This window comes from Giraffa tippelskirchi, chromosome 10, assembly GCF_054371585.1.
Source record: "Giraffa tippelskirchi isolate mGirTip1 chromosome 10, T2T-mGirTip1v1.2.pri, whole genome shotgun sequence".
NCBI classification, from domain to species: domain Eukaryota; kingdom Metazoa; phylum Chordata; class Mammalia; order Artiodactyla; family Giraffidae; genus Giraffa; species Giraffa tippelskirchi.
The window spans coordinates 112061422-112083610 of NC_137284.1; the positions used below are offsets into that span (position 1 = coordinate 112061422).

The 22189-nt window shown below is 40.4% G+C and overlaps 1 protein-coding gene across 2 annotated transcripts in view; it reads right to left on the reverse strand.

The window, feature by feature from the left end:
- Positions 1-22189, reverse strand: part of CHN2 (chimerin 2) — a 331489-nt gene that overhangs the window by 157192 nt on the left and 152108 nt on the right. For both annotated transcript variants that reach the window (XM_081534849.1, XM_081534848.1), the window contains exons 2-3: positions 13747-13785; positions 4391-4446 (exon numbers count right to left, since the gene is read on the reverse strand). In XM_081534849.1, the coding sequence (XP_081390975.1) occupies positions 4391-4446; positions 13747-13785 (95 nt within the window). The remainder of the gene's footprint in view (positions 1-4390; positions 4447-13746; positions 13786-22189) is intronic.

Here is a 22189-nt window from a genome sequence, read left to right on the forward strand (position 1 = left end):
AACAGTGATGGTTTGGGCTCCTGTTTGGAGAATGGTGTGTGTGTGTTTGTGTGTGTATCTGTGTATCAGGAAGAGCGCCACCAGTGGAAGCAGGGATATGAAGCTGGAGGCTGCTGAGTGGCAATAATCCAGGTAAGAGGTATTTCTCTGGTGGTCCAATGGCTTAGACCCTGTGCTCCCAATGCAGCGGGCTGGGGTTTGATCCCTGACCAGGGAACTAGATCCCACTTGCCACAATTAAGAGTCTACACACCGCAGCTTAGACCCAGTGCAGCCAAACGAATAGATTTAAAAAATAATCCAGGTAAGAAACGATGATGAGCCAAACCTCAGGGTAGTCCTGGCCACAGAGAACAGTGACAAATGCCAAATATATTTGGGGGCAAAATCGAAGCTTGCTACAAGAAAAGGGTGAATGTGGACAAAACAGGCATCCAGGTCTCTAAAGTTAGGTGCCATTTAATGGAATGGGGTCTAAGGACAAAGTTGTTCTTGTTCAAAGTTGTTCTTTGTCCTTGTTCAAAGTTCTCCTTTGAACATTAGACTAGAGAAGCCCTGTAGGATATTTACCTGAAAAGATAAAGTAGACAGATGGAGAGAGGTGTTTGGAGCCCATGGGAGAGGTCTCAGCTAGAGACACACATCTGAGAGTCAGTATTCTGCACAATTCCTGGCAGACCACCCAGGTACCCGTTTGGTAATTAATAAATGCTTAGGAGATGACTGGTTGACAACTGACAGAAAGGGGAAGTGAAATTTTGCATCCTGGAAGATGTTTTGAATCTCCTGGCATGGAACACTCAGAAAATGCTAGTAGAGAAGGCCAGGGTGCTGGGCTGCTCAATAAATATTAATTTCCTGCAATAAATCTCAAGAAAGCCACAGACTGTTATTTCAATAACTAACCCTACCTGACTTAATCAGCTGTGGTTCAGCGTGTACTCTGTCCCTCATCCCCAGTATCTTTTTACCTTGAGGCTTAATCCCTGACCCAGGCACCTTGCTTTGTTCTTGATCACTGCGTTTCTTGCCTTCACATCCAGCAAATACTGTCCTTGCTCCGACTATGTCCCTAATGACTCTCTCAGAACTTGCTCTTCACAGATTTCTGAATCTGCCATGAGTCAACACTGAGTATTCACGGTGTGCCAGGCACCATTCTAGATGCTTGACGCATAGATCCCACTTATAACACCCTGCAAAGTAGCTGTTTGCCCTGTGGGGGTAAACCTTAATCCCTTGGAGAGAGTAGGTGCTTGGCTCTAATTCAAGTAGCTGGAAAGTGGTAGAACAAGGATTGCAGACAAGTTCAAGTGACTCTGCAACCAGGCTCCCCTTCCTGGGTTTGCAAAGCTCGTCGGATTTCGCCTGCTGAATCAGTCTGTACCCTTAATTTGCTAGTTCTCCAACAAAGTCCACTAGGTGGTCAGTATTCATCGAGAGCCACCAAGCATGCCAGTCATGTTGGCCTATGTCTGTATCCTTGAACAACAGTGTTCCATGACTTCGTAACTGCAGACTCACTTGGTGCTCTAATGTGGAATTTATCGCATTCAGTGGGAGGACCCAGATCTGAGAGAGGCCCACAGCCTGGGAGGTTATTAGTCATCAGAGAAACAAAAGAGGTGGACTATGTTGGAGCAACATGGCTGAGGTGACATGCCAGGGACAAGGTGGCTGATAGGAGAAGGTTTTTCAAAAGAAACAGCTTCTATGGCTTTCTGTAAATATATTAATAAAGCTTCAGTCTCTTTGGCCACAGACTCAAGCTGAAAGGCTTTCTGTCTTCATTAGGCACGTCCCCTGAGCACACAGGTGTACTACAAGGCACAGAGCTGTCTGCTCAAACATCCTCTGTATCAGAAGCAATGGTTTCACCAGCATCCAAGAGGGGCCTTCACTAGGAAGAGGCCAAGTCCTGGGAGACTGAGCAATGTGTGCAGGAATTATTTGCATGGAAGGACAAAGGGCCCTGAAGCTACGCTGGCGCTCATCTCAGCAGCACCTGTCGCTCCAGCACACTCGGCCCTTTATTGCCCGACACCTGCCTGACTGGATGGGCTCCGTGCCACCTGCTGAGGAAATAGAGCCTATGAACATCCATTTCGCGTTAGGTTTCCTGGAAGAAACGATATATGGAATTCCTGGGGGCAAAGTTACCTAGGAATCCAGCATCCACCAGACATAACTTATTAATGAATCAGATTGATAAATGTCAAAAGGCGAAAAGCTTGGTCTAGAAGACAAGAGAGAAGGAAGAGAACAGCGGCACGTGAGCCATATCCTTCAGTCACAGCAGATGGCGGTGGCTTGTGGCACACAGTTCTGCTCTGCTAAGGCCTCTGGGGCACTCCCTTCCGATGCAAGTGTGACATTAAAGAGACAGGCAGTGGACCCTCGGCCCACTGGATATCTGAAGAGTTTCAGTGAACTCTGTGAAGAGGCTTCATGAAGCTAATCTGAATCCACCCATCTCCACTGCTAACATTCTACCTGGCTTACAGGATGATGGACATGATTCCAAGATTTTGAGAAACCAAGAAGTGCTTGGACTCTTGCTTTCTTTCTATTCTCTCTTTCTCTCTTTTATACCCCGATACACAGATAATATCTTAAATATACCTTTAATTACATTCAATAAAACACTCAAGATAGCAACAGCCAAGTTCTTTTCTGTATTTCCAACACCTAGATGAAAGTCAGAACAGAGTAGACTCCCTCTATATTATATATAATACATATATATAAAATAAATGAACAAATGAACATTTACTATCTCCTTGGGTTACAAGTTCTGGTGCCAGACTTTGCCAGTAGATGTTTTATTAATAACTCTAGGAAGAGATTATGGGCTTCCCCAATGGCTCAGTGGGTAAAGAATCTGCCTACAATGCAGGAGACACAGGAGATTAGGGTTCAATCCCTGGGTCAGGAAGATCTCCTGGAGGAGGGCATAGCAACCAATTCCAGTACTCTTGCCTGGAGAATTCCATGGACAGAGGAACCTGACGGGCTACAGTCCAAAGGGTCACAAAGAGTCAGTGCAACTGAGAGAGGAAGAGACTTCCGTTTAATTCTAATTTCACAAACATTCTTTTCATAGAGACATTTAAAGTTCTCTAACTCCCTATACATGATTATATTTTTTTCTGATGGCAAAATATTAAGTGTGAGTAGGATTGAAGGAATTTTTAATAACTTGTTTCTTAATACCCACCCAAAATACCCTAATTAAAACTTCTCATTAAAAATTTTTGTTATTTATCCCAATCTTCTCTTATTTGGATATTATTGAAAAACCAAGGGACATCAGTCAGCAGGGTAAGTGACAGACAAGACCATACCACCAAATAAAGATCTGACCTCATTCTGAATTTTTCCTTTCAGATCAAATATTTTCTCCTCCCAAGCGATATTCCTGGGATGAGAATGTTTACTCTATTAAAATTCAGACTACTCGATGAACTTCAGTGCCCTTCCACAGAAGTAAAACTTCCCGTAGAAGCATTTATGAGACAGTAGTAAGTTGGCTCTGGTTGTGGGTACATATGTACCTAAGTCTTTGAGACAGATTCAAAATCAGATCTAGTCAGTCTGCCAGAAAGTCCTAATATCAAGGATGAATCTCAAGGTCATTGGCATTAAGAATCTTTCCCCCTGATCAGGCAGATGTGACACTTTAAAAGAAATCTGCTACTCTGTATTTAAGCAAAATCATACTAACAAAAACAAGCAAGGACCCATAGACCTTTGTTTGAAGGATTTTAGTCTGGCTATTAAAGCAACTGGTCAGCATAAAAACAGAAAACAGAGCCTTCATCTTGCCTTTCCAATCTTGCTGGCATCCCAGATGATAAGAGAACTGACAAGTAAAGGCGGGCAGGGAAAGTTCTATGGCTAGGAAGCATTTTTATGAGTCAATATATTTTTAAGCTTATCTCCAAGAATAAAAACCCAGTCACTCTTCTCATAGGGATTTTTTTTAATATGACAAAGCATAGAGGTTTGCTAAATATGGCTGTTGAGAGTGTCCAGATATTTATCATTCTCTGCATTTTCTCTGCTGGAAGCATTTCATAATAAAAAAAAGTGATAAAAGTATCAAAACTGCAGGAGCAAAGAAGAAACAGAATACACATTTTGGTGAGTTTACAAAAAGATGCTTAATTTACCTCTGCAGTGGTGAAAAATGTAAGACTTCTGATTACAAGTTAGTATTTTTCAAATAACACTTGATTTCAAAATATAGATTATTTAGATGTTAAATCTGATGACACTTAAACATTAATAGAAATCAACTCCCAGGAAATCTGAAGGCTCTCCAATATGAACACAGTGCTGACCATTCATCATATTTAACGGGGTATATTGGAAGTAGCTGAGTACTGACCTCCCCAGGACAAATGATCCTCTTGGGACGAGGGGCCTCTTGCTGTAACTGATACACTGCCAAACAGAAAAAGAGAGAATTATAATTAAAAAAAAACAAACAGTACATACCAACATGGCTTCATAGTTCAACCTAACTACCTTTCAAGAACTGCAAATTTCTCAACCAAAAAACAAGGAGATACAGACCCATTTTTAGACAGAATAAAGTCAGATCATTTACATGGAAATGAGTCACAATGAATATAAACTGGCAAAATTGATTTTTTAAAATTCTCATAAGGACAATTTAGTTTCATAATTGTTACTGGCATTGTGCATGTTATGGCTTTCTTGGAAGACTAGATAAGACTAAAATTCTTCTGACAATTTTAAAGATGAAATTCTACTTGTGAGTACCTAAGTAGTAAGATCACATAATAGGATCCCTCCGTCTCAGTGCTGATGAGAATACCAGGGAAAGAATGGCTTTAAAAGACAAGTGGCATTCTCTGAAATGTTAGTTATGGATAAAGACACAATTGATTCTGTGAGTGAATGAGGCCCCAAGTCATTTCTTTTTTCATGAGTTCCATTTTTGCCCTGCCCATCACCGTGGATTCTTAGCTCCTTGACTATTTTCCAACCATTGTCATTCCTTTTTCTTGGGCCCTTCAGTATCTTAAATAATAACAACTCTCTTATATCCTATATAAAAGACAGACTTTCTGGCATGGGCATGGAGGAAAGCAGGTAATTGTATACAGAAATATAATTTATCAGACTATTATTCGTGATTTATCAGACTATGATGAGTGGCTTTCTGGTGCTTAGCTAGTTTGGTTATTTTTCTTAAGAGCAAAAGCTACCCTGTGCATGTACCTTAAAGTTTTACTTTCATGGAAATGCGAGCTGAAAACAAACCTACTTGATGTTATCTTCAGAGTTGTGAAGAGGGAATAATTAATATTAAGTAAATCTATGAATCATATCATAAATACATCTATAAAAGGTTAAAAATGTGATTGTATAAAGTCTTTCTAGAAAATGTAATAAGAGAAGTGAAAATTTCTGGCTTACTCTTAGTCTAAAAATAAACAAAGAAATTTTAATTGAAAGGCAGATAGTCATGTGGAAATAGAAGTAGAAATGATGGAACTTATTTTGTTTTGATGGCTCCCCAAAGCATTCACCTCAAAATGGTATTTTCTTACCTAATAAAGGGTAGACCACTCAGCTTCCTCACAGAAAATAAATCATCTAACTCTCATATAGATGTTTTTAATTCATCCCATTTCTAAGCTTAGGTTGTCCATACTAACGATGGTGCCTGTGACACTTAAGAATAACTGTAGCCATGTGTGAGGGACAGGTCAGAGAAGGCTTCTTGTGCAGGAGGAAACATAAGGAAGAATTGGCTAAAGATAGAGAAACAGTTTTGGACACTCTATTGACAATCCCAGTAGAGTCCACACTCTCCTTAAATCATGAGAGAGCCTTCATGGAACCCTTCATTCCTCTCAGATCAGCCCCAACACCAACTAGCTGCTTTTCAGCAGGGTTTTGCTGTTAATGAGGGTAAAGGGAACCAAAAATGGCATCTCTTAGAATCACAGAGCTCACGAGCAATTATAGAACCCATGTCCAGAGAATCCTATCTTCTCTTATCCGCCCATCACCAGCACCCTTTGAAGCCAGCAGTTATATGTGGGGGGCATGGCTGGAACGGTTTTGTGAACACCATTTTTAATGCCTCCCTTGAAGGTAGAAAAGGAAGTACAGCTGTTATAAGAGAGAAGCATTTTTAGCTACGTGTACCCTTGTAATTCATATCAGCAAACATTTGAACACCAGCTATAAAACAGATACCACAGTCAGCATTACCTGGAGGCTTTGAGGATGAATGGAGGGGAAGGGAGAAGAGAAGGGAACCAGCATATCAAGTGCCTGTTACATGCCAGGAACAATGTTTTTATTGAATCCTCTCAAGAGCTCAGAAGAAAGAACATATCATTATCATTCTCAATTTTATATGAAGAAATAAGTGTCTAGAAATGAAATATCTGCCCCAGGGCATCAAGCTAAAATGGATCCTTTTGACTCCAAAGCCCTGGTTTATTTTTCTGTGCCTCAGGGCCTTTGCACTTGCTACTCCCGCCACCTGGATTGCTCTTTCCCAAGATGTTTAGATGGCATCCTCCCTGCTCCTTCATTCAGGTCTTCCCTGACTTGCTCAGCTTGCAATAAAATTCCACATCATCACTCCACTCTGCTCCCTTTTACACCATTTCATGTTTCTTCATGGTACTCATCACCATCAACACACTGTATTTGTTTATTTTGTGTGCTGTCTCCCTTGACTAAAGTGTAAGCTCTTTGGGGGCAGGGACTTTGTTCTGTCCACAGTGGGATGTTCAGTGCTTTTGGCACATGTAAAGTGAAAGTGAAACTGTTAGTCGCTCAGTCATGTCTGACTCTTTATGACCCCATGGACTGGGGACTTTGTAGCTCACCAGGCTCTCTAGGCTAGGATAATGGAGTGGGTTGCCATTTCCTACTCCAGGGGATCTTCCCGACCCAGTGATTGAACCCACGTCTCTTGCATCTCTTGCAATGGCAGGTGGATGCTTTACCCCCATGCCATGTGGGAAGCCCAGGGAAACAAAAGATAAGAGTATTTTCATTGCATGAAAAGGAGATCCTGAAAGTGTGAGTTAGGACCACACTGGTGGAAATGCAGATGAGAAGGGAGTTGATTGCTGAGGAGGATCAGCAGGGCTTGACTGCAAATGGAATGGAGGAAAGGGCCTGGAAAGATGGAAGGATTGAGATGCTACTAACAGTTATAGAGGTTACAGGAGAAGAAATGTAAGGGACAGTTCCTCTCCTGTGTCAACAAACTACAGCCTATAGCTGTATACTCTAGGGATTCTCTGAGTAAAGAGAAGTGTGGTTGTTCACCAGTCTTACAAATGGAAACAGCCATTTGTCCTACTCCAACTTTGAGAGGGATCCCTGCAAACTCCTCAAGCCAGAGATGCCACCTCTCCTTGCTAGTCCCCAGGCTGCGCACATCAGAAGCAATTACCATTTCTCAGTGAGCCGGTCTCAGGAGCTACAAGATCTACTTGGTGCTGTTCTAAGCAACAGAAATTGACAAAGCCTGTTATCCATCTGGATTCTATGTCTCTATAAAGATAATTAGATGACATCCAATTGCAATGGCAGCCATAGAGAAAAAAATAGGGCCTTAGACTCTATCTCAGCTTCAGTCCCTGTCCCTCCTTCTCAAGACCGGCTGTAACAAAACAAACATCTGTGAGGCCCATTTAATGTAACTGAAACATGTCACGTAATCTTGAATTTGTTTTTGCTCAACAAACACATGTCACAAGCAGAATGCAGTAATAAATGTCACTTCTTGGGTGATTCTGTGCACTAAGGGGCAAGAAGATGGAATCTGCTTCTACAGCAATGTTTCAAATCAGTCCCAGGCTCTTCTCCACCCTGGGCCCTTACACACAGAAGAGACTCCTGAGCACTGGAATAGGCTGTTTGACTGGGGTGAGGGGATGGCCACTAGGAAACATGTAGGTAGAGAAGAGGAATCCCTGCTCCCCGAGAAATCTGCAGCAGATTGAGAAATCAAGAGTTCACGGAGAGAACCTTTTATTTCTTCTTCAGTAAGAAAGCATGGACTCCCTTGGTGGTCTGGTGGTTAAGAATCTGCCTGGCCAATGCAAGGGACACAGGTTTGATCCTCGGTCCAGGAAAATTCCACATGCCGTGGGGCAACTAAGGCTATGTGCCACAACTCTAGAGGTTGTGATCTGTAGCAAGAGAAGCCACCTCAATGACAAGCCCATGTACTGCAACTAGAGAGCAGCCCCCGCTTGCCACAACTAGAGAAAACTATGTGAAGCAATGAAGACCCAGTGCAGCCAAAAATTAACAATTAAAAAAGAAAACTTGGCTCATCCTCTGGTAACACAATCTTCCCATAGATGCCAAGTGAAAACCTTGGCCTGGGTGATGCCGAAGCCCAGTCCAGACCCATCAGCTCTTAACAGACCCTGCAGCAATGTCCTCCAGTCCTGTCCAATGTCCTCCCTGCAACAGCCTCCAGTCGCTTAAGAAGGCATGTAGACCCAGGAGCCAAACCTGGACACTTGGCTGTGACACTGATCCAGTGCCACCCTGCTCACTGCCCATGACTTCCCAGTATTCATAGGAAAGAACTCATGGGTATGAGTAACAAATGGCAGGGGCTTTGATGGCCTCTTGGTTCAACCCCACCTCCAGGCTGCTATGTGCAGGCTTTGTCTTGCTAACGAATGTCCAGTCTTGCTAGGAATGGAGTTTTCTCCTCTTGTCCACAGCACATTGAAAAACCCGGGGATGAGGCTGTGGAGACTTGAATCAGGGGGTCTCAGGCCTAAGTGCATGAGAAGCATCTGTGGGGTGTGATAAATTGCAGATCCTCCACTCTTCTGATTCAGAAATCTGGGGTCAGGCTGAGGAATAGTTATTATAACTAGTCTCCTCAGGTAATTCTCATGCAGGGGGTCTGTGGACCAGAATTTGGAGGTTCTACACTTCTCTTTAGAAAAACAGGCACAAGCTGTGACTGCCTCACCTGCTGCCCAGGGGAGTCTCTGGGGAGAGCTGCTGGCCATGGCATCTGCTGCCTAATTGGCACCTGGCCTCTTAAACAATAAAATCTTTCAGAATATATCCATGGTGGTTGGCTTTTAAACTCGTCTGCTTAGGGCACACAGTTCATACAGTTCTGGCTAAAAATTTAGAATGTGGCTTTATTTTATTTTTAAATGAAACTTGAAAATAGTCTTTTTTTTTTAAATTGAAACCAAATATTTCTCAGTGACTTCGCCAATGTTTTGGGGTATGGTATTGAGTATGAAGGACTACATGTAGATAGATGATACTTTGAGGCAAGATTATTCTTATGGAAGTAATAGCATTAGCTTCTAAGAAAAATGGGGGAGCAGAAAAGGCAAGAACTTAAGCATGTAGCATCATTGTTCTTTGAGTCAAGATGGAGTTTTACTCATCCTTGTGGCCCCACAGATCAAAGCACACAGTCTTGTCTAAGGCAAAGACTTAATATGCATTTGTTGAATGAATGAGCAATCTACTTTATATAAAATATCGAGAGAGCTGATTTTAAATCAGACATGCATTGGTTGCCTTCTAGGCATACATTTCCATCTTTCCCACTCCAACCCTACTCCAAAGTTTCCAGTCATGGAGATTACATAGGAGTGAACCCTCTTGAGTTCCAGCCATGTGCCCCGGTTGGTTTAGGGCAGTTAGTGTACCCCAATCTCTGACCATAGTGATGTAGCCAGGGTTGGGGACTCATATCAAATAGGGCTGAGACACAATTTTTTTTTGGTAATATTTGTTACTTTATGATGAGTAGAAAGCACTGCTCTCCTGGGCACATTGACAATGGTAATCATATTAAATGCCCAGGAAAGCAATTACCAAACAAAACTTAATTGCCTCTAACACCAAAGCTGAATTTGAGTGCCAATAGTCTCTCTTTTTTTAAAAAACTGAATTTTGTATTGGATTACAGATGATTAACAATGTTGTGATAGTTTCAGATGGACAGCAAAGGGATTCAGACTGAGACGAACTCTAATACTTTTGTTTGAAGTAGACTATCTCTTTGCTAGTTGCTTTTGGATGAGAATGTGGTAGCTCAAGTGCTATTGGTAACTCTCTGGGGTTTATAAGAGAAAAGCCTACTAAGTGTGGAGCTAAACCTAGGAAAGCAGAACCAAGAAAGGAAGACATACGCACTGGGCTCCAATAATGTCATTTGAGTTGCTGGACCAAGTCACACCTGAAGCCAGTGCCTCTCAACTTTTTGCTTATGTCAATCAATGTGTTTAAGCAGAATATTCTGTTATCTGTATGAAAGAGCATTGCAATTGGCATTAAAACTTAAAAACAGCTTCTTAATGTGGATCATTATGAAGTAGATTCATTTGCCTTTAGGAATAATGTTATAATTGGGACAAAAGCTTCATAATAAGAATCTAGTATCAATGAAGTCAATATTAAAACCAACAATAGGTGATGGATGAAAGAAAAAGACACACCTATATACTTCTATAATCACTGTAAACAATCAATTTTTAAATCAAGTCCTATAATATGGCAAAAATGAACAGCATCCAGCAAATGTATGAGAAATTTCAAAGTACCAAATAACCACTGGAGTTGAAAAATTAAGTGTGTGATGGAAAATTACAGATTCCATAAACGATATGTTAATGAGTTTGAATCAACACCTAAAATTAATCTCTCAAAGGATGGTTTGTGAGTATTCCAAAGAGAAACACTTGGTGTTTACCAATAGATTATTTAAAACCAAACAAATTTCATATTCTGATAGATTTATTGGATTTTCAGATATGGAAAATGCTATTGTTTTAGCATAGTTGTATATTAACATGGACCTCATGAAGTTTTGCAAGGCCCTCAATTTCTTCTTATTTATCTTTTAAGACCTACATGCAAATTTATCCTCTTCTAGAAAGTCTTCTGTAATCCCAGGAGGGAGAGGAGTAGTATATTGTTGCTTCAGTCCATTTGCATATTAATTGGTTTACATCTGTCTTTCTTTCTAGACTGTAAATTGGAGGAAAGCATGGACCACATTTTTATCTACTGTTGATTCCTAGTGCTTCTCCTAATGCTTATAATGTATGTTTGCTAAAAGATCAAATGAGTAGATGATAAACTTGACAATAAGAAGGAGTAGCATGAGTTGGCAATGAGTGTTAGATGAGCTTATAAGTAGTCCAACACCAAAACTCAAAGAATTAGTGGATTCAGGACAACCAAATAGAATTATTTCTCAGTAGTACCTGTGTTTTTGATGTTGTGGATGGCCCTGCTGATGGCATCCTCCCCTCAGAACTGCAGGGTGCAGTTCTGAATCACTGCTGCTGCGGCTGCTGCTGCTAAGTCGCTTCAGTCGTGTCCGACTCTGCGTGACCCCATAGACGGCAGCCCACCAGGCTCCCCCATCCCTGGGATTCTCCAGGCAAGAACACTGAAGCGGGTTGCCATCTCCAATGAGTGAAAGTGAAAAGTGAAAGTGAAGTCGCTCAGTCGTGTCTGACCCTTAGCAACCCCATGGACTGCAGCCCACCAGGCTCCTCCATCCATGAGATTTTCCAGGCAAGAGTACTGGAGTGGGCTGCCATTTCCTTCTCCGTCTGAATCACTGGAGACTCTCAAATGGAGCCTGGATGACTATTAGCTGAGTATAATAAAGAGGAACTTCATATACGTCATTAGGTTTGTATTAAATGGCCTCAACTGTCCCTTCTGTATATCTAAAGTTTTATGATTCTAGAGCAAAGTATACACACACACACACACACAAAACTTGGTTAGATCCAAAAAATCAAAACCAATACACTCTGGTAAAATTGATAGTATGAACATGTAATAAATAGCACCTTTTCTGGGCTTCCTTAGAACATAAAAGTGCTTTTAGGAGGTACATTGGGTGTCCCAAGGTCTCTTGGAAAAGCGAAATGACTCTGAGCCAGTGCTATCTTCTCGCTTCAGTAAAGCTCTCTGTGGTGGCATTCACTCAACAAATATTTATTGGGTAGTTAACGTATGCAAGGCTGTGTGCAAGAAGGTGAGCAAGGAACAGTAAGTCATGCGACCCTCCCAATGCCTCTCACTACAGATATTTTGTTGATTTACTGTCAGAGCACTTCACACTCCATTAGGAAACAAACAAACAAAAACATCCAATTACTTAGTCATTAGCACTGCCTTTTAAAATAGAAGATCAGAATGCAGAACATTAGATTGGAAGGGCCCTTAGAGACCCAGCACAACCCGTTTATTTCACAGATGGAAGAACAGACTCATGTAATAAAGAACGAGGTGCCTCTCTATATGCTGACGTGGGAAGATCAAAACAAGGTATTTGTGAAGTGAAACAAGCAAGTTGAAGGACACCAGGTACAGCATAAACCCATTTTTCACAGAAGGGACCAACCACAAAAATGCCCTAATATCAGGCATGTGTATTTTAAACACTTGGAAGGATGTACTTTCCAAAATGGACAGTGGTCAGCGACTGGAAGGGAGGAGTGGGATATGGGGTGGGGATGGTACATGGTTTATGGGAAATTTTTACTCTCAGCTTCATGTATTTCTCTAATGTTTGTCTTTTATGTAGCTTTGTTTTGCTTTTATTACAGATACATACATACATACAGTTTTGCTCTTTTATGTATGTATGTGTGCATATGTGTATGTATGTATGTATGCATATGTGTGTGTCTGTATATGTATATACTTCTTTACGTACTTATGTATACAATTTTAAATAGAAAGAAAACAATAGTGAAAACTTGCAGGCTGCGAGTCAGGTTTGCTTCTGGGTTCCACTCTGAATGACACTCTAATGCTTCCTGTAAAACCTTTGTCAAATTACTGAACCTCCTTGATCTGTGGTTCCTTTGTGTATGAAATGGGGATAAGAGTGGTACCTGTTGCTGAGGGCTAAGATGGGATTTGGGAATTCAGGCACAGAGCTAGCATGGTAGCTGGTACATGGCAGGTCTCAATGGACAGCAGAAACAAGGGCAACATCAATAATGACAGAAATAATTATCCTTATCACTATTGTCTAGAAGCAAAGCTTGAACAAGAGCCTATTCTCCCGGGGTCTCCCACACCACACCCCTCCCCTTTCTCACTGGAGAATTACTTAGGCGGGTGATACTAAGGAATGAGAAAATGAGCTTGAGGTGATGACAAGTGCCTGCCTTCATGAGGGAAGTCAGATCGATGACTGATGATCAGATAATGAACCCTGTTTCTAAGGAGTCACCCTTAGTGACCAAACATTATTCTTCCCTATCTGTTAATTTTTTGGTGGTAAATGTCATACGATATTAAGCTATAGGATAAACAGTCAAGAACATAATTCATGGAAGTCAACATACCTACCCTTGATGACCAGCTGTGGGAAAAAAAGGAAGAAAGGAAAGAAGGATGGAAGGCAAGAGGAAAGGAAGGGAGACAAGGAGCACCCTGAAGAAAGTCAGAGAGTCAGAATAGCCATCTTTTTTTTTTTTTTCCTTAAGTATTCCTAAGTGAGTCATGGCAACTGGCTCTCATGGGTCCGGGCCAGGGGAGAGGGCTCTTTCTATTTTCTCTGACCAATATATCTCCTTAGTAGAAAAAGAAATTTGGATTTGCAGGGCTGTGATGAGGGAGTTTGTGTATGCACTAAATCAACAGCAAAAATTTGTTCAAAAGGCAGGCCTGCTAAAGACTTCTGAGGAGATTTTCATTTTAGATACTCACAGTATGATTTCCATATTGGAGGCTGGTATTCTTCAGCATCTAGAATAAAAAGAAAGAAATCAGTCCGTCAGCTTGAATGTCAAACTGTCAACATGTGTCTTCTCTGGGGGAACAATACTCTGTCAGCGGTCCTTGCCTTCCAGTCCCAAGGGTCCTCTCAGCTCATTTACGGGACAGTTCCAGGCTAGAGGGAGGAATTGGGAAAGGTGACCCTTGTGGACCCAACACCGCTTTGTCCAGATCACTTACCATGACCGAATCAATTGCTTAACCATTTTCATAGAGCCCAGTAAATCAAAAAAGATTTTAAAGCAATTAACTTGATTGTACCCTCCAGTAATCCTTTCAAACAGTATTTACTTAACTTGGCATAATAAACATATAATTTATCTCACAGATTCCAATCAGACCTTTAGCCCATTTATTTAGACTTGAAGGCAAGATGCACAGTGGCAAGTATGTAATATTAAATCTGGGAAGTTGTACCACTCAGCCACCTGAACTCCTAAAATACTAGGCCTGACAGCAGAGACACCGATGATTCAATTGGAATCTCATCATGTCCTTGAATTTACTCCAGTGTGTGACTTAGGAAATTTCCAGAAAACCTCTCAGCAATCAGAAGTGTCAGAGTGAAAGAGTTGCAACAAAACGGAGAGGACGAAACTGTTATTCATCAAACTAGAAAGCAGACAATGGGAGAAAATCTGCTTGCTCAATCAGCTCAACAATCCCAATGCTGACAGCTGATTTTATAATTCTGACAGAGTTAGAGTCCTCCTGAGCTCATAGTTAAGGTCTTGGTAAAACATACTCCAGCTTAAAAAGCCAGAGGGAAAAATCCATTCCCTGACTCACAGAATATTGAGCTGGGGAACTGAATTTTAAGAGTTCTTTTAGTTCAGCACTTTTCAACAAGGAAACTGTTTTTGTCATCTTGCACGTGTATGGCATCACTCACCCAGCCTAATGTGCCCTTGTCTTTCTGTTGCTGTCATATACTAAAATTTTATGCAAAGGAATAGAAATTTTCTAATCTCATGCAATAAGACAGTTTGAGAATTTTTCCCCTCCTGAGAAACAAATATGCTTACTATACATAAAAAGAAACTGGAGTGGTGAAATTCCCCCAAATCTTACTCAATCATAGTTGTGTAGCTTAAATGAAATTCTTTCACAATTAATTACTTACTCTCTGGGGCCCATCCTATCACAGAGGCAACTAAATGCCTCCTAAGACAATTTCATACAAAAACATCTGGATAGTTAGGCTTACCTAGTCAGGAACCTCTCTATGGATAATCAGCCACATAGGCACACACACAAAACAGTGTATTAGTAATGGTTTATGTTGTTATTCAAACTTCGTTTGCTAAAAAATGTGAAACTCTTAATATTTTTGTCAAAGTGGACAATGTATTAGTGAGCTTTTAACCTAAATAAGCAATTAATTTCATCCTATATGTTGTTGTTGCTTAGTCGCTAAGTCGTATCTGACTCTTTCGAGACCCCATGGACTGTAACCCTCCTGGCTCCTCTGTTCATGGGATTTTTCAGGCAAGAATACTGGAGTGGGTTGTCATTTTCTTCTCCAGTGAATCTTGTAGACCCAGGGATCGAACCCATGTCTTCTGCATTGCAGGTGGATTCTTTACCACTGAGCCACCTGGGAAGCCCATCCTATATGTAACACAGACCAAATTTTATGGATTAATATGGTGTTCGTTTATAGAGAACACTGAAATAAAATAAATCATATTGCTGAGTTTACAACAAAATTCTAGAACCATCCATACAATACTACCTCACCAGAAAAGCCAGGTCTTGTATGTTAAAACACTGATGACACCTTCAAAAATCTTTTTCAAAGATATAGAACCAACATACACACACACATACACCAGACTGCATAGTAGTAGGAATTTCTGAGATGTCATCTACCCAAAGATGTCTTTATTATTTTAGATGAGATTTACTCTATAAGCTAAGTAGAACCCCCAGACCAAGAAGTGATCAAGAATATTCAGAACTGAAAAGTGTATCTTTCTACGTGCTGAGGGAAGTTCCCCTCAAAATAAGTAGTCTCCTTAATTCAGGTTTCAGATGCTCAACTTGGATCTCCTAACGGACTTCTTATCTGAAGTCAGAAGTGTGGATTAAATGGCCTCTCACTGCTCATTTCAGTCTTGCTCTGTGAAAAACCTAGAATTTTCATCTGAAATATTGGTTCCTAACCTTTAAACTTGCATTTAGGCTTCCCTACACATAAATACTTTATCTATTTTGGATCGCTCCTCGTTGGCAATGTCACACAGAGGTGAAGAAAGCTGTCCATAGAGACTGGAGATCATAATGCTGCCTTGTTTAAAAATCCTCCTTTGTCTCTCGTCTGCATTTGGAATAAAATACAAACATTATGGGTTTCCATGATGGCTTAGCTGTTAAGAATCTGCATGCAATGCAAAAGATACAGGAGATGTGGGTTCGATCCCTGGGTCAGGAAGATCCCCTGGAGGAGGGCATGGCAACCTACTTCAGTATTCTTGCTGGGAGAATTCCATGGACAGAGGAACCTGGCAGCTATACAGTCCATAGAGTCACAAAGAGTCTGTCACGACTGAGTGAGCACGTATACATACAAACATTATACTGTGGGCTCCAGTCCTGCCCTCCTCTTCACTCCACTCCTGGCATTTCCCTGCTTTTCACGTATTATCCAACCATACTGGTCTCTCTTTTCCCAGAACAAGCCAAGCCAAGGCAAGGCCCCTGGCCTTTGCTCCTGTGGGCCCTCCAAGTAAAAATTCTCCTCTAACAGACTTTTGCATGGCTGACTTGCTCTATCACGTGGGGTTCAACTAAAATTTCACCTCCCAGAGGTTATCTTTGCCAATCTTACGTAAACAGCCTTCTCCCACCCCCCACTTTCCTGCATAGCACTTATTACCATCAGAAATTATTTATTGATTTGTTGGCTTGTTATTACTGGTCTCATCCCAGTATTAGCTAAACACCACACAAGCAGGAATTTTGCCTCATTCACTTAGGCCTCACTGACCCTTAAGAAGGTTGCGTGGCATATAATGGACATTCAAAAAGAATATGCTAAATAAATGAATGAATTCTCAGGGCTCAGACTGTACCTCTGACAACTACTGCCTGAATGACATGAAGCAGGTTATTCGACTTCTTTTCAGTTCAGTTCAGTCGCTCAGTTGTTTCCAACTCTTTGAGACCCCATGGACTGCAGCACGCCAGGCCTCCCTGTCCATCACTAACTCCCAGAGTTTACTCAAACTCATGTCCATCGAGTCAGTGATGACATCCAACCATCTCATCCTCTGTCGTCCCCTTCTCCTCCCACCTTCAATTTTTCCCAGCATCAGGGTCTTTTCAAATGAGTCAGTTCTTTGCATTAGGTGGCCAAAGCATTGGAGTTTCAGCTTCAGCATCAGTCCTTCCAATGAATATTCAGGACTGATCTCCTTTAGGATGGATTGGTTAGATCTCCTTGCAGTCCAAGTGACTCTCATGAGTCTTCTCCAATACCACAATTCAAAAGCATCAATTCTTTGGTGCTCAGTTTTCTCTATACTCCAACTCTCACATCCATACATGACTACTGGAAAAACCATAGCTTTGACTAGATGGACCTTTGTTGGTCTCTGCTTTTTAATATGCTGTCTAGGTTGGTCATAACTTTTCTTCCAAGGAGCAAGCATCTTTAAATTTCATGGCTGCAGTCACCATCTGCAGTGATTTTGGAGCCTAAAACAATAAAATCTGTCATTGTTTCTACTGTTTCCCCATCTATTTGCCATGAAGTGATGGGACCAGATGCCATGATCTTAGTTTTCTGAATGTTGAGTTTTAAACCAACTTCTTCTAAGAGCCTCCAATACTCATCTTTATTAAACCAAAAAAATAAATGTACCTACCTTATAACTGATTGCTTGTGGTTATTGTGACAATTAAATGAGATAATATATATAAAGTTCTTGGGACAGAGCCTGGTAAACAGCAAGTTCTCCATGAAGCCCCACTAATGCTATTTTGTTGTCATGGTTACATCATCCTGTCCTGATTCTTCCCAGGTAAACTCAGGCTCATGTCTCCTCTCCCTTGGCTACAGTCAGTAACTATCTGTATTCTTGCCCCCAGATCTGGAGGCTGTAATTAAGCTCCAGTGCGGTTGTCATGGAAGGCTTTTCTTTCTCATAAAAGAATCCAAAGTGAGAGGCCATTTGTCATGCTTCAGTGGAGCAACTGTAATTACCTTGGTCTTAGAGATTCATTTCACAAGCCACTAAAGTGCACTGTTAAGAGGTTTTCGTCAAGCAACAAGGCACAAAATATTTTTAATGTGTTGAAACAAATCTTTAGCTGTTTTCAACACTGTCCCACCAACATTACATTTGCCCCAACTTCACACAGTATTTTTTTTTTTAATCTGCCATATTCTTAAATAGCCTGATACCATATATTTTTTAAAAAACTGGAATAGGTTTTCTAGGTCACTGAGTTCATCTTCCTCATTTGGCAAATGAGGAAAATGAAATGAGAATGATGAAGTGGCTTTTCTCAAGGTCATAAAATAAGGGAGAGGAAGAGGTGGGATTAGAGCAGGGAGCGCTGCCCTCCAGCCTCTAATACACTGTCATTCCTGCCAGGAAATCCACCCTAATTTACATAAACTGACAGCAAGGAAAAAAAAAATTATATAACAGACTTGATCCTGCAATTCTTGTGAATCTCGGAAGAAAAAAAAATGAAATAGAAAGAAAAGCAGTCATATGAGTCAGACAGAAAAAGACAAATATCATATGATATCACTTACGTGTGGAATCTATTAAAATGATACAAATGAACTTATTTACAAAACAGAAACAGACTCACAGACTTACTTAGAAAACAAACTTATGGTTATCAAAAGAGAAAGGTGAGGGGGGAGGGATGAATTTTAGGATATTGGAATTAACATACATAGTATGAATTAATATACATACTACTGTACATAAAATAGATAACTGGCAAGAACCTACTGTATAGGACAGAGAACTCTACTCAGTACTCTGTAATAACCAATTGGGAAAAGAACCTGGAAAAGAATGGATACATGTATATTATATTACAGATTTGATCCTACAATTCTTGTGAAGCTTATATATATGTATGTGTATAACTAAATCACTTTGCTGTACATGTGAAACTAACACAACATTGTAAATCAACTATACTCCAATATAAAATAAAATTAAAAAACAATAAAAAGAAAATCGATATCAAGTCAACTGTGGACATTATTCCATCAATACACATACCCCATCTAATAGGGCTTCCCTTGTGGCTCAGTCAGTAAGAAATCCGCCTGCAATGCAGGAGTCCCAGGTTCAATCCCTGGGTTGGGAAGATCCCCTGGAGATGGAGATGGCAACCCACTCCAATATTCTTGCCTGGAGAATCCCATGGACAGAGGAGCCTGGAAGGCTACAGTCCATAGAGTCTCAAAGAGTCAGACATGACTGAAGCAACTGAGCACACATCTAATAGTTAAATCCAGGAGATGCAAGATACAGGAAGTACTGAAAACAAAAGGCATTATGTTCTGAGGAAGAGTACCATTTTATTAAACATTTTAGAGAAATAGATATAATGCAGAAGGGAGGAAGCAGAACCAAAAAACAATTCCTTGTTCTAAGAAAAAAACTATCATTGAACCCAGATGGACAGTTAAATTTTTCAAAAGTTATACATTTTTCAAAAGGTCAGAGAGGCTTAGAAAACAAATTGCTTAAAAACTCTGACTAATAGGTATCCAACTTTAAAAAATGTGTAGCCTTTTGTACTCAGCAATTCTATTCATGTGAATTCAGCCTAAGGTAGAAACTGAACATGTGTGCAAACATGAATATATGAACAAAGTGTTCCCTGCTGCTTTGTGTACAACAGTGAATCTAATAACCCAGAAAGGAGTGGTAAAATAAATTACCACATGCCAGAGCCATGAAATGATGGCGCTGGTCAGAGGTCTGTGGTCCACAGCATGGTCTCTAGAGCTAGACAAGGTTCAAAACCCTAACTCTGTTACTTACTAGCTGTGTGACCTTAAACAAGTTATCTCATCTCTCTGTCCTTTAGTTTTTCAGTCTATAGGATGAGAGTAATAATACTATCCAACATACAGCATGTTGTGAAGATAGGATGGTTTGTCTGGCATGTAGTAAACTCTATCTTTGCTCGCATTGTTATCTTTCCTTAATGACACAGAAAAATATTCATGCTATGTTATGTACTCAACAAATAAGGTCATAGAATAATTTAATAAATATCCCAGTTTAAGAAAAAGATAAGTAATTATATACATCAACTCAGTTCAGTTCAGTCGCTCAGTCATGTCTGACTCTTTGAGACCCCATGGACTGTAGCACGCCAGGCTTCCCTCTCCATCACCAACTCCTGGAGCCTACTCAAACTCATGTCCACTGCGTCGGTGATGCCATCCAACCATCGCATCCTCTGTCATCCCCTTTTCCTTCTGCCCTCAATCTTTCCCAGCATCAGGGTCTTTTCCAATGAGTTGGTTCTTCGCATCAGGTGGCCAAATCAATTATATACATAGAAATGTTTTATTTATAAGACTATAAATCTAATTGTTAACAGTTGCTACACATGATAGTGAAAACACAGGGGATTTCTAATTTTCTCTTTTGTCCACCTGTATTTCCTAATTTTATATTCATATTGCTTGTACAAAAATTAACATGTATGAGAAATAAGTGCTAGGTGGTTTCTCTTTTTGAACATGCTCTCTAAATAAATCACCACCTTGAAAATTAAGCACAAGTGAAAAGGCCCAATAAAAAATAATTCCTATAATAACACATGCAGCATGAACAGTATTTGTCCAAGAGGAGCTAAGGGTGAAGACAAAAGAAAAGAGATCAGGGCTTCTCAAAGGCTAAGCCCCATTCCCTTGGCTCTCTTAAAAATTCTGTGAAATAAATGTTAACGAGCAATTCTAAGCAAGTTGACAAGCAGGTATGCTCATTAAAGAGGGATGGGAAAGAGAAAAAAGATATAGATGCTTAGAAAACTATCAAAACCTTACAGAAATAGGTAAGACCACCACACAAATGAAATAATCTATAAAGACTAGAACATGTGAAACAAAAATGAAAGAAAAGTTGGTTTAAAGGGCCTAGAGATACAGGTTAAAACTTAGAAACAGTCTTAAGAAAACCTTATGTGCCAAAGTAACTAAACCCTGAAAAGACAGAATTGCCATTGTGAACTGTGGGGGAAGATGGGGAATTCTGGAATCAACACATGACAGGGGCAATAAAGAGTGCCATTAAAAAGTCATCTTTCTAGATCAAGAGCATGACAAAAAATAATTTCATAGGTCTCTTAAAATACACAGCATGTTGAAAATAAGAAAAATCCCAACAACTAAAACAAATGTGTATTTTAGAAAGTTCCTAACCTCTGAAGAAAAAAGCACCATAAATAGACTTATGTGAATCCTTCCAGATTTTGTCCTGTAAATGGCTAGAATAAAGTTTATAGAAATGGTCTCATATCATATATGGGCTTACCAGGTAGCTCAGTGGGTAAAGAATCCACCTGCAATGCAGGAGACATAGAGACACGAGTTTGATCCCTGGGTTGGGACGATCCCCTCGAGGAGCACAGAGCAACCCACTTCAGTATTCTTGCCTGGGGAATCCCATGGACAGAGGAGCCTGATGGGCTACAGTCCATAGGGTCACAAAGAGTCAGACACATCTGAAGCAGCTGGCACGCCGCATATCATATACAGTATCATGCAATCAGTTTTTGCACTTGATGATCTTTCTTCAGCATTTTTTTCCATGTAGATATACATGGAAATCAGTACATATAGATCGTGGTTTCCTTTTTAAAAGCTGTGGCTTGGTCTTCCACTATATCTGTGTACCAGAATACCAAAATGCATTTAATTCACTGCTGTAAACATTTCCAACTGATGGATATTTGAGTTATTTTCAATGTTTTGAAACAATGTTACAATGATAGGTTATAGGCATTGTTTAGATTCTGGAAAGTTGAATTTCTGGCTGAAGGGTGTGTTTTTGATTTTCAAAGCTATTGTGAAAATGGCTTTCAAAAAGGTGTATCAATTAGAATTCTCAGTCATGTGTGACAAAATGCCTACTTCTCTACACCCTCACCAAACACTGGCTATCATCAATATATATTTTAATTTCTGATGCCTTTAGACTCAAATTAGGGGGGACTTCCTTAGTGGCTCAAGGGTTAAGACTTCGTCTTCCAATACTGGGGGTGCAGGTTTGCTCCCTGGTCAGGGAGCTAAGATCCCATATGTGTTGAGGCCAAAAAATCAAAACCTAAAACAGAAGTAGGAGTGTAACAAATTCAATAAAGACTTTAAAAATGGTCTACA